A 13,446-nucleotide genomic window follows, 5' to 3' on the forward strand; every position below is an offset into this window, starting at 1 on the left:
TTTCTGAAACGTTTTATCAATTCCTCTGATCCACAAACGCTGAGCTGTGACAGCATCGACCTCCGCCATGTCTGAACATTCTCTCTAATGTCTAGCAGGGGGCAGCTCCACTGGCTGCAACAATAAAATTAAATCAGATTTTATTTGTATAGCCCAAAGTCACAAAGTACATTTGCCTCGGAGGGCTTTACAATCTGTACAGGGAGTGACACCCTCTGTCCTTAGACAAAAAACCCTTTAACGGAAAGGTGGAAGAAACCTCAGGAAGAGCCACAGAGGAGGGATCCCTCTCCCAGGACGGACAGACGTGCAATAGATGTCACGTGTACAGAACAAATCAACACAAACATATTGTACAATTACAATGACTGATAAAATGACAATGAATTCTAATGCTGATACCCTGACCCCCTCCTCCGGCTGACTTACAATGACTGATAAAATGACAATGAATTACAATGAATGATAAATGACAATGACTGATAAAATGACAATGAATTACAATGACTGATAAAATGATAATGAATTACAATGACTGATAAAATGACAATGAATTACAATGAATGATAAAATGACAATGAATTATAATGACTGATAAAATGACTGAATTACAATGACTGATAAAATGACAATGAATTACAATGACTGTAAAATGCAATGACTGATTAAATGCAATGAATACATGCTGATAAAATGATAAGAATTACAATGACTGATGAAATGACAATGATTACAATGACTGATAAAATGACAATGAATTACAATGACTGATAAAATGACAATGATTACAATGACTGTAAAATGACAATGAATTACATGAATGATAAAATGACAATGATTACAATGACTGATAACATGACAATGATTACAATGACTGATAACATGACATGATTACAATGACTGATAACATGACAATGAATTACAATGACTGATAACATGACAATGAATTACAATGACTGATAAAATGACAATGAATTCAATGACTGATACATGACACATGAATACAATGACTGATAAGACAATGAATTACAGATGATAAAATGACAATGAATTACAATGAATGATAATAAAATGACATGAATTACAGAATGATAAAATGACAATGAATTACAATGACTGATAACATGACAATGAATTACAATGACTGATAACATGACAATGAATTACAATGACTGATAACATGACAATGAATTACAATGACTGATAACATGACAATGAATTACAATGACTGATAACATGACAATGAATTACAATGACTATAACATGACATGATTACATGATGATAACACAATGATTACAATGTGATAAAGACAGAATACAATGACTATAAAATGACAATGAATTAAATGATGATATAAATGACAATGAATTACAATAATGATAAAATGATTACAGTAGCAGTGGAACCTGTGATAGAGACAGAGAGACAGATGCTCAGCAGCACGCAAATCATCAACTAACTATAAACTGTGATGGAGATATGGCGCAGCAATAATGACAGTGTAATATGTGTAGTGGACGTCATGCAGGACCACAGCAGCAGCCACGATCCACGAGAACCTGCTGGACGACAGAGACAGAACTCCAGGGAAGAAGTTTAGTTAGGACATGATTAATAGAGAGAGAGAGAGAGAGAGAGACTTTTCAGTTTCCAATCTACTTTGGAAAACTATAGGAACCACAAGGTTACAACATATTATATATGTGTGTGTGTGTGTGTGTGTGTGTGTGTTTTATATATATATATATATTATAATATATATATTACTGTATATTATACACTGTATATACTGCATACAACTGCTATATACTATAAATATATCTGTTATATATCCATGCTTATCCTCACAGTCTCAAATATTTACACAAAACAGAACTGAATCAGGTAAATATGTTAATCTCACTGCAGCTGCCGATCCACTTTATCTCTCTCGTTTCTTCTTCGCTTCTTCTTTCCTTCGTCGCGCCTCCCACCTCGCCCTTTCGCTTCTTTCTCTCTCTGTGCGTGGTGTTCTGTTTCCATGGAGAGACCTCGCCCTTCCCCCTCCCCTCTGTGTTTGTGTTTTTGTTCTTATTTTTAATAAGAACCCGATGAACTTTTGTGTGTTTTTAGTAAAGGTTTAACCACTTTCACTTTGATAAAACTGGAAAATATGAACAGGTGTTTTAAAAACAGAAGGTGTTACCATAATAGATCTGTAAAAAGATCAATTGAATTTATTCATTAGTCAGCTTCATCTACCTGAATAGGTGAACAGGTGTTCATCAGCTCACCTTCAATTCAAAATCAGGAATCTAAACAGGAGATGAGAGGAGAAATTAAGTCTGAGTAAGAAGGAATAAGTTATATTTTAAGTTTAAATGACATCATTCAAATCTATGTATTTATGTGTAAGGTTTATAAACCAAATGTACAATACAATGTATCTATGTGTATAAAGGGTTATAAACCAAATGTACATATACAATGTATCTATGTGTATTAAGGTTATATAAACCAAATGTACATATAGAATGTATCTCTGTGTATATAAGGTTTATATAAACCAAATGTACACCGTAACAAGTGCTTGTTCATGGTGGAACTTTGGTCTTTGTAGAAAATACTAAAAGAGTACAGTCTAGACCTGCTCTGTATGGAAAACACACTATTATAAAAGAACAACACTACTTTTTGTCATACAAGGCACTCCTCTCACTCACACAGCACACTTCTATGTATGAACAAAATATAAATAAAATAAAATAATAAAATAAAATATTTTGTAAAAATTGTAACCCTAACCCGCCGCAGACTCTTATTTTGACACAGAAAAAGGAAGTGGCTGTGATGTGTGTGACTTCACTTCCGTCGGTGCCTACGTCCCCCGTCCTCTCTCTCTGTGATTGACTGCAGAAGGTAAGGATCTGATCGATTGGATATCAGTAATCAATAACACATGATCTGTGAGCTGAGGGTGAGCACGGACATCAGGAGAGAGACAGACAAGACAGTGACAGGAGAACAGACATGACAGCAGCAGACAGACAGACAGTGACGAGAGGATTAGCTGTCCACCTCTCTCTCCTTGGTCGAGTCAGCCTCACTTTGAGTGAAGGATTTACTGTAGACTCTGTGACTTCAAAGGGTTTATCAAAAGGATCAAAATGATATATAGTAGTGAAGTTAAGGGCAGGAAACAGTTCACATGGAAAATTAGGTGCCAAATATTTATACACTGTGACTTGAATAGTTTTACAGTGCATATTTAACAGTGTTAGTTAGTTTTATGTGTTACACTGTAAAACTCCTGCATGTCACATTGTTTGTGTTACACTGTAAACTCCTGCATGTCACATTGTTTATGTGTTACACTGTAAAACTCCTGCATGTCACATTGTTTATGTGTTACACTGTAAAACTCCTGCATGTCACATTGTTTATGTGTTACACTGTAAAACTCCTGCATGTCACATTGTTTGTGTTACACTGTAAACTCCTGCATGTCACATTGTTTGTGTTACACTGTAAACTCTGCATGTCCATTGTTTATGGTTCACTGTAAAACTCCTGCATGTCACATTGTTTGTGTTACACTGTAAACTCCTGCATGTCACATTGTTTATGTGTTACACTGTAAAACTCTGCATGTCACATTGTTTATGTGTTACACTGTAAAACTCTGCATGTACATGTTTATGTTTAATGAAATCCTGCATGCACATGTTTATGTGTACACTGTAAAACTCCTCATGTCACATTGTTTATGTGTTACACTGTAAAACTCCTGCATGTCACATTGTTTGTGTTACACTGTAAACTCCTGCATGTCACATTGTTTATGTGTTACACTGTAAACTCCTGCATGTCACATTGTATGTTTTACACTGTAAAACTCCTGCATGTCACATTGTTTATGTGTTACACTGTAAAACTCCTGCATGTCACATTGTTTGTGTTACACTGTAAACTCCTGCATGTCACATTGTTTATGTGTTACACTGTAAACTCCTGCATGTCACATTGTTTGTGTTACACTGTAAACTCCTGCATGTCACATTGTTTATGTTACACTGTAAAAACTAAAGCAGAACTTTGTTAAAACAAGTATTGTAATAATGTTTGTATTACACAGGAAGCTCTGTGCAGGATCATCGGCACGTTAACCAATAAGAATGAAGAGCTCCAGAACTTCCTGGAGACAGTTGATAATATGCTGAGAGGCCTGCAGGTCAGCAGCTGATTGGCTGGGGGAAGGGACAAAAGGTAGGGGTTTAGAAAGACAAATTAGAGATTAAAGATTAAATTATCTGTCCAATCAGGAGGAGTCATGTAAGGTGATGTCAGATCTGGAGGCGGAGCTTGAGTTGCTAAGGTCCATCCTGGAGGAGAAGGGGGCGGAGCTTCGCTGCATCATTAAGGAGGAGAAGCTGAGGAAAGAGGCAGAGCTTCAGGTAAACTCTTTATTTAATTTATTAATGATTAATAAATAATAAATATTTAATTTTATATTAGATGTATGAAATGCAGTTTAGTGTCTAATCAGAAGTGCAGAGTAACAGCATTAAAAGGACATGACGAGACAGGTCTGCTTTCTTTGGTCTCCTCAAAAAGAAGAGATGCTGGTGACCTTTCGTTGCCAGGGTAGATGTTTTAAGAGACCAAGAAAGGTCCTCCGAGATGTGGACATTCAGAAACTTCACACTCCAATTCAACCTCTGCTCCACTGATGTGGATGGGGATGTGTGTGCCGGATGTTGTTTTCCTGTCCACAATGATCTCTGTGGACGTGGTGTTGATGGTGAGGTTATTGTTGATGCACCAAGTGGCCAGGTGCTGGGCCTCCTCCCTGTAGTCTGTCTCATCGTTGTTGTTGGTTTGGCCAATCACTAGTGTGTCATCTGCGAACTGAATGATGGTAGTAGAACCATGTAGAGGTGCTCAGTCGTGAGTGAAGAGGGAGTAGAGGACAGGGCTCTGCACACCTGTGAAAGACATGAGATACTAGTGTTCAATGTAATTCAGTGGAAGCACTTCCGGTTGGCAGAGCCGGGTCAGTAGTCTCTGATGCTTTAGCAATCTCTGGTATAAGCCAGAAGTCGTGTCCAGCTCTTGTCAGCTGTAGGTGATATGTGCAAGCCTAAATGAACAGACTTGAAACAAAAAGGAAGATAACTACTAATTGCCGTCTTTGTCATAAGTCTATGTCTATGTATAAGTCTAAGAATTCTAATAAGTAGTTTTGCTTTTTAGAAGCAGCTGTCGGAGGGAAAAGTCGCTCTGCTGTCGTCTGAAGAACTGCTCAACTTCACAAATCAAACACTGACAATCACCAATGAAGATGAATTTCTGAAGGTAGAAATGTTTAAAGAAACATTGTCGTGACAATATCAAATATATACATATGCATGTGTATATATATGTATAAACAAACATTTTTCTTTTACAGGCTGCAAAACAAATCAAAGATCGGTGAGATGATCAGTCTTCATTTCCAATTCAAAGTAGCCAATCAGAGTTCAGCTTTAGAAATTAATCACATCTCTGATTTCATGATTTGCACACAAACTCCGCCCCTTTAACAACCGTAACTCCACCCACTGGAACCCCATCTCTCCTGTTTCCAGGGTAACCATGGCTCCAGCGTTCCGATTGACGACTTGTCCAGCGGTGTCGGAGAATATGTCTCAGTTCACTGCCGACTTCAGCACACAGAGGGCGGTTCTTCAACGACTTCACTTCCTGCCTGGTGAGTCACACCCCTTCTTCTTCTTCTTCTTCTTCTTCTGTTTTCATCTTTGAATTCAAAGAACAAATGACCTGACTGGACATTTGAAGAAGTATCAACTGACTGGACAGGCGTGTCACCTGACTCGACACGTGAACAAGTGTGTCACCTGACTCGACACGTGAACAAGTGTGTCACCTGACTCGACAGGGGAACAGGTGTGTCGTCTGACTTGACAGGTGTGTCACAGACTGGATCTGGTCTTGTTTCAGTACCTGGACCTCCACGGATTGACGTCTCCAGCTGCATCGTCCATGACAACACCATCACAGTTTCGTGGCAACCAGCTGGTGAGGCTGTTGGCAATGGTGACATCTGCGAGAGTGGACCAATCGACTGCTACGAACTTGAATATCGAAAAACAAACCAGGATGGCCCACTGAGAGCTGCCAGAGAAGCATGCTGGGAAAAAATCCACAACATCAGAGAGACACACTTCACATTGTCAGGTGACAGTTCATGGCTAATTCGCTGTTAGCATGCTAACAGATAGTAAACACTGAGCTGTTAGCTGTTAGGGCATGTTAGCATTTAGCTTCACAGAGCTGCTAGATTTGAGATGAAGTACTTTCAAAATAAAAGCACTAATGAAATGTTTCAGGTCTGAAGTTTGACTCACAGTTCATCGCCGTTCGAGTTCGAGCGAGAAACAAAATGGCTGCAGGAGAGTTCTCTGAACCCATTGCCATGGAAACCAGAGGTGAGTGAATGAATAAGTGAATGAATGAATGAGTGAGTGAATAAGTGAATGAGTGAGTGAGTGAATGAACAAGTGAATGAGTGAGTGAGTGAATGAATAAGTAAATGAGTGAGTAAATAAGTGAACGAGTGAATGAGTGAATGATAGGGTCGGTTTGTGTCCACTGTATTAGCTACCCAGAGTTCTTCTGATGTAATAAAGCGGTTTGAACATGCGTGTGTTTGATATGTTTGAGGTCACTGACATTAATGAGATGGACAAAATAACAGAAACAGGTGAACATGAAACCTTTTTTAGTTAGTAGTTTAGTAAGTGTGTAACATTTATTATTAAACTGGACTGAGGACTACAGAGCTCTTCTTCTTGCAGCATATAACTTTGGGTTTGATGCAGCGACGGCTCATGCTGAGCTAAAGGTTCAGGATGACCTGGTGACCTGGGAGCCGCAGGGGGTCAAAGGTCACGACCACCGACTGAGAGGAAAGGAGAATAAGAACAGGTGAGGAAACGTGTCACTGATGATGTCATCAGAACCAGTTCTGGAGCTTTTAAACGTGTTACATGGTCTTCTTCAGCAGATAACGGTTCAACACAACATTCACTGACATGGTGATACACTGGACCACCAGACTCCACAGGCAATACCAACAACAAAATGCTAAGCTAAAGACATGCTTAGCTAATAGGTGTCTTCAGAGTTTTGATTTGTTGTTTTTGTCCCTCTGCAGTCTCCATACTGCGTCCTCGCCACCTGCCCAGGTACCAACTATCGTCGCTGACTGGTTGCCTAGCAACCAGTGTCACCAATCACTTTTTCCATCCACCATTTTTTTTGCTTCACGCAGCTGATCACATCGCTGCTGACATCACATCAGCATTTGTTTTCAAAATAAAAGCTACTTTTACTTAGTACTTTAAAGTACTTTTTTATGTCAAATTAACATTAAAGTTAAATTAATTAATAATTTAAGGGCATCTGTTAATTATTGAAGTCATAGCTTGGTTGCCATTCATCTCTCTATTTGCTGCATCATTTCTTTGACACAACCTCATTGGCTTTTTCACACACACACACACACACACACACACACACACACACACACATCTGACATGTTTCATTTTGTCAGCAGCAGAAGCGCCACGCCGTCGCCCAATAAGACGTCAGGAAGTCGAGCAGGCCGTGAGCGATTTGCTGGAGAGTCGTACACCGTGCTCGGTATGAAACACGTTAAACACATTAAAATTATTTTTTAAATTTTATTCTAAATATTGCCGTGATATTTAGATTTTTTTTTCTCAGATCTTCATCTTGACACATTAAATCAGATTTTATACTTTTAATTTCTTCTTTGTCTCCTAGGCGACCAGGAAATGACCAGCGGCTGTCATTACTGGGAGCTCCGCCCCCTGGCCGACTGGAAGTCATTCAGCGTGGGTGTAGCCTACCGATCAAGCCTGGGCCGCTTCGACCAATTAGGGAAAAGTGCTGGTTCATGGTGTCTCCATGCCAGCCAATGGCTGCAGAGCGTGCTCGCTGTGAAGTACAATAACCGAGCGAAAGCACTCGAATGGCCGCTGCCTCAGCGAATAGGAATCTACTGCGACTGTGACAATGGTTCAAAATAATGAAACTTCATTGTTTGTGACAACATGACATCACGTGATTCAACTGTTTTCATCAGTTTCACTCTTTTTTTGTTTTTCAGGTGAGTTGTCATTCATCGATGTCGAGCAGCTTCGTCTTCTTCACTCCTTCAAAACAAAGTTCAGTCAGCCGCTCGTCCCTGCCTTCACCGTCAGTACTACACCACACTGCAGTAATACTTAGTAGTACAACTTCATATATTACTTTATATAGTATGTCATTTAATACTATACATATAATACAGTACAGTGTACTGTACCACACTCGGTACTAACGGCAGTAAATCCACGTTGCAGATTTGGTGCGGTGGTATTGCCATAACAACAGGACTACAGGTGCCCAGCTTCCTGAGTAATTTCCAGTCAACCAATCGGAGCCTCAGCAACCTGTTGTCGTAGATCGACATCCTCGTCTGATTTTTATTTGTTTAATTTATTAATTTTATATAATCTTAATTCAGTGTGATAATTATGACACATAGAAGTGATTTGTTGTAGTTATGAATACTAAATGAAAATATATTGCCGATTTTTGTCTGCTCTTATTTTGAAAGTCATGATCTGAGGACATAGTTTTAGTTTGAGTGCTTTTATTCTGAAGTAATACTGTTGTTTATTAGCTCAGACTAGTTTTTTATGACAGGAAATGTTTTTAAACAGAATTTTATTTTGAAGGCAGCAGTAGCAAAGACAATTACCTGTTCCCTTGGAATTTTTATGGTATGGTATTATGGTATCTGGTGTGGTATAACCAGATGAAATTTATTTTGAAGTCCCATGTCTAACTTGTCTGAAAGATTTTTATTATGAAATACCTCATTATATATAGTGTTGTGAATTCCTACTGGCTTTTATTTTGAAGGTTCCTTCAACTAACTTCCTGTTAGTTATACCACACTAAAGATAAATGTTTGTATTTTTTTATCTGTCTGTATTTAAATGTATACTGACCATCACGTTTAATCGTTCATATGCGACCATCACATGTTCAAATATTAATATGCAACCATCGCATGTTTAAATGTTCATATGTGATTAGATATTCAGCTTTTATCCAAATAAAAAAATGTGTGAGTGAGAGGAGTGCCTGTATGACAAAATTAGTGTATGTTCTTTTATTTATATAGTGTGTTTTCCATACAGAGCAGGTCTAGACTGTACTCTTTATAGTATTTTCTACAAAGACCAAAGTTCCACCATGAACAAGCACTTGTTGACGGTGTACATTTGGTTTATATAAACCTTATATACACAGAGATACATTCTATATGTACATTTGGTTTATATAAACCTTATATACACATAGATACATTGTATATGTACATTTGGTTTATATAAACCTTACACATAAATACATAGATTTGAATGATGTCATTTTAAACTTTAAATATAAACTTTCCTACTTACTCAGACTTTAATTCTCCTCTCAATCTCCTGTTTAGATTCCTGATATTTGAATTGAAGGTGAGCTGATGAACACCTGTTCACCTATTCAGGTAGATGAAGCTGACTAATGAATAAATTCAATTTGATCTTTTTACAGATCTATTATGGTAAACACCTTCTGTTTTTAAAACACCTGCTTCATATTTTCCAGTTTTATCAGAGTGAAAGTGAGTTAAACCGTTTACATAAAAACACACAAAAATGTTCATCGGGTTCTTAATTAAAAATAAAGAAACAAAAACACAAACAGACAGAGGGGAGGGGGAAGGGCAAGGAGGTCATCTCCATGGAAACAGAACAACAAAGCACAGAGAGAGGAAGAAAGGAAAAGGAGCGAAAGAGTGAGGAAGAAAAAGAAGAGACAGAAGAAGAAACACAAAGAAGAAGAAACAGAAGAAGAAATCTGAGAGAATAAAGTGGATCTGCAGCTGCAGGTGAGATTAACATATTTCCCATGATTCAGTTCTGTTTTGTGTAAATATTTGAGACTGATGAGGATAAGCATGGATATATATACAGTATATATTTATAGTATATAGTACAGTACTGTATGCAGTATATACACCATATACTGCATTCTTCCACTTAGAGGGTCTGACAGGAACTAAGATCAGAGATCACATCTTTCCCATTCTGGCTTCCTTGCATTGGCTCCCTGTTAAATCTAGAATAGAATTTAAATTCTTCTCCTTACTTACAAAGCTCTTCATGGTCAGGCACCATCTTATCTAAAAGAGCTCATAGTACCTTACTACCCCTCTAGAACACTGCGCTCTCAGGACGCTGGGTTCCTTGTGGTTCCTATAGTTTCCAAAAGTAGATTGGAAACTGAAAACTCTCTCTCTCTCTGTCGTCCAGCAGGTTCTCGTTAGTTAGTTGATGATTTGCTGCTGCTGAGCATCTGTGTCTCTCTATCTCTATCACAGGTTCCACTGCTACTGTAATCATTTTATCATTCATTGTAATTCATTGTCATTTTGTCAGTCATTGTAATTCATTGTCATTTTATCAGTCATTGTAATTGTACAATATGTTTGTGTTGATTTGTTCTGTACACGTGACATCTATTGCACGTCTGTCCGTCCTGGGAGAGGGATCCCTCCTCTGTGGCTCTTCCTGAGGTTTCTTCCACCTTTTTTCCCTGTTAAAGGTTTTTTGTGGGCAACTTTTTCCTCACTGGAACCGAGGGTCTAAGGACAGAGGATGTCACTCCCTGTACAGATTGTAAAGCCCTCAGAGGAAAATGTACTTTGTGACTTTGAAATTTGATTTGATTTAAAAGTTGGCCCCTGGATTGCTGGTGTCTGACGTGTTTTTTTAATTATATCTTTGTGTAAAGTAACAATGGCCTGTTTCCGTGGCAACCGGGAGGATTTTTATGGAGAAGTCCTCCTATTGGATGAGAGGAAGATCATGTTAACAGCTGAGCAAGGCATCAAGGTGAGAGAGAGAACTTTCTGTTGCTATTTCATCTATCTCTATGTTTTCCTTCATTTTCTTTCTTGTGTTATTTATTACAATACATTAAAAGGTCTTAAACAACATTTTACAGTTTGCTTTCATGGTGCCAGTCCAAAACTCACCTGTGTCAGAGTCCTGCTGTTTAGTAATCATTAATCATGTTGATCTGTCACACCTGTTTGTGAACAAAATTAAATAGAAAAAAAACATTTTGTGAGCAAAGAAGTCTGAGATCTTTAACTGAAACTAAAAAGTATTGATATTTTATATTTAATAAATCTGTTGATCCATCTTTGTATTTGTGTCATGATGTCAACCTAAGTGAGAAACATTTGTTTTGATCATCTGAAATCTTTTTTTCATGCTCAGAAATCTTCAAAGGCAGCAGCCATCTTGCAGCAGGTGTTTTCTCACCTGAATGTGGCCGAAGTCGAGTTCTTTGGGTTAAGATTTTGTGATAACAAACAGCAGACGGTGAGAAAAACATTGCCAAATATATAAACTACATACAAAGTAAGGACATTTTTATTTTGTAGGTTATTTCTTTGTTGTAACAATAACAATGCTTCTTGACAATAAATCTTATACCATTGGAAAGCTTGATTATTTCCTTTAAAAGGTGTCACATTTGTAAGGAACATGCATTTGTGGGATGAGCAGCAGAGATAAGTATGTGGGTTGCACCCATGAAAAATTTGCCAAATGTCAGGAGTAACAGACAGCAGACAAGAACCCAATAGCACGACACGGGAAACAGCTCGGGTGAAGAAACAGAGTTTAATGGCTTAGCAAAGGTCAAACCAGAGAGCAGTCCGCGTGGCAAACAAGTCCAGTAGGAGCAGGCAGAAAGGGGGGGTCCAAAGTCCAAAAGGGCAGGTCAAAACACGAGCAGGCAGGATCAGAATCAGGGTTGTAGAAGTTGCTGGACAGCTAGGGAAAACACACTAGACAATCTGGCAAAGAACTGAGGGAAGTGGACTGGTACATATACTGAGGGGCTGATTAGCTGATGAGGAGCAGGTGAGTGGAGGTGGGGCAAGCCAGGTGAATGAACTCAGCGGTTAATGCAGAGCAGGGGGGAGTGGCAGCGTCTGAAATGACATGAGAGTAGTGAGGAAAAAACAGAAGACAGGTGAATGAAAAACTAACGGCTGGCTGAAGTTGTGACACCAAATCTTCTTTGACACTGCCAGACAGCTTTTCTTTGCTGTTGCTGTTGATTCTTGTTTTGAGCTTCTGGTGCTGACAATTCGATCAGGTGTGCTACAGAGATCAGTTGTTGTCTGCTCCAAGAATTGGCATGCCACCTTTGACTGATCTGCATAGGGCCCAGGTGATAGGACAACTTCAAGATGGTGTTCCGCAAAATCACATTATGGCATTCTTTGGAGTAAGAACTCATCCAAACTCTGCAAACTTTGCTGATTAATGCTCTGACAGAGTAACATCTTTTGGTCCTGACCTGGACTCTGCATACTGATGAGAAAGTGTGAAAGTAAGAAAGTCAGAGACTGTTTCAGGTATCCCCACAAATACTGAGGAATTGTACTCCTCCTGTACAGAACAAGAACTGGATAAGACCATGTCCCTGCAAAAAGGGGTTCATTTTCCTGAATGTACAATAGGTGAAACTCTACCTGCCTAAAGACATTATACCAGACGCTGCAAAAATAGGGCTTGGAAAAATCTTTGAGAATTCAGACCCTCAGAATAACAGACTGCCCCAGACCCTCAGAATGACAAACTTGCTCCTGCTACAATCAGGAAGATGGTTTTGGATTCACCAGAACTGACAGAAGAGGCTCAGGAAGACGTTCTACCCTCAGACCACTAAATCAGGACACTGACTTAGGCTACTTATTCCTGATTATTGTTATCATTATTATTATGAGCAAAATGTTCTTCTTCTATGGTATTTGCTCTCATTTCTTTAAAATTATTTGTGTTTTTCGAACAGAACTGGTTGGATCCTTCAAAAACTCTTTGTCAACATCGAGACCTCCGTAAGTTTTTTAAGTCAATTTAGAAATTCAGTAGATGAGTTAAAAAGGTCATATTTCCAGGTTCAGACTTTAATTATCATAAACACTTTATTTGAGGCCCACCCCTGTGTTGTGAACTTTGTGACTAATATGGCCTCTTTAAATCAGTGATGTTTGATAAATGACAAAACACAGATATATCATCATCTGATTTATTTATTTATTTATTTTACTGTTTTATTGCAGTCGGACCGCCGTATATTTTCTACTTTGGTGTGAAATTTTATGCTGAAAATCCTTCGAAGCTAAAAGAGGAAACCACACGGTAAAGATCTTTTATCTTAATATTATAGTTCTTATTTCTACATTTAAAGCAGGAGTTCATTTTTGAATAATAAACTTTCCTGTGTTACTAAATGTCATATCTAAAAAAGAAATTATTCAT

The 13,446-nt window shown here is 38.3% G+C and overlaps 2 protein-coding genes across 4 annotated transcripts in view; both read left to right on the forward strand.

Annotated features, from left to right (window-relative positions):
- Positions 1–2,939: 2,939 nt before the first annotated feature.
- fsd1l (fibronectin type III and SPRY domain containing 1-like) lies at positions 2,940–9,212 on the forward strand. Its single transcript, XM_027282243.1, has 13 exons — positions 2,940–2,957; positions 4,089–4,211; positions 4,303–4,434; positions 5,234–5,335; positions 5,430–5,452; positions 5,608–5,729; positions 5,981–6,217; positions 6,370–6,468; positions 6,838–6,967; positions 7,596–7,684; positions 7,829–8,083; positions 8,175–8,263; positions 8,410–9,212. Exons 1-13 carry the CDS (start codon positions 2,940–2,942, stop codon positions 8,509–8,511), a joined length of 1,521 nt encoding a protein of 506 aa, XP_027138044.1. The 3' UTR covers positions 8,512–9,212.
- A 663-nt stretch (positions 9,213–9,875) lies between these two features.
- epb41l4a (erythrocyte membrane protein band 4.1 like 4A) overlaps positions 9,876–13,446 on the forward strand; it is a 9,424-nt gene continuing 5,853 nt past the window's right edge. The window contains exons 1-5 of one of the 3 annotated variants that reach the window (XM_019266530.2): positions 9,876–9,992; positions 10,898–10,998; positions 11,389–11,493; positions 12,977–13,022; positions 13,248–13,326. In XM_019266530.2, coding sequence (XP_019122075.1) covers positions 10,903–10,998; positions 11,389–11,493; positions 12,977–13,022; positions 13,248–13,326 — 326 coding nt within the window. In that variant the 5' untranslated portion in view covers positions 9,876–9,992; positions 10,898–10,902. Of the gene's footprint in view, positions 9,993–10,897; positions 10,999–11,388; positions 11,494–12,157; positions 12,410–12,976; positions 13,023–13,247; positions 13,327–13,446 lie in introns of those variants that run through there. The other 2 variants (XM_027282160.1, XM_027282161.1) reach the window with 2 other exon arrangements.

The sequence above is a fragment of the Larimichthys crocea genome, chromosome IX (assembly GCF_000972845.2).
Source record: "Larimichthys crocea isolate SSNF chromosome IX, L_crocea_2.0, whole genome shotgun sequence".
Lineage (NCBI taxonomy): Eukaryota > Metazoa > Chordata > Actinopteri > Sciaenidae > Larimichthys > Larimichthys crocea.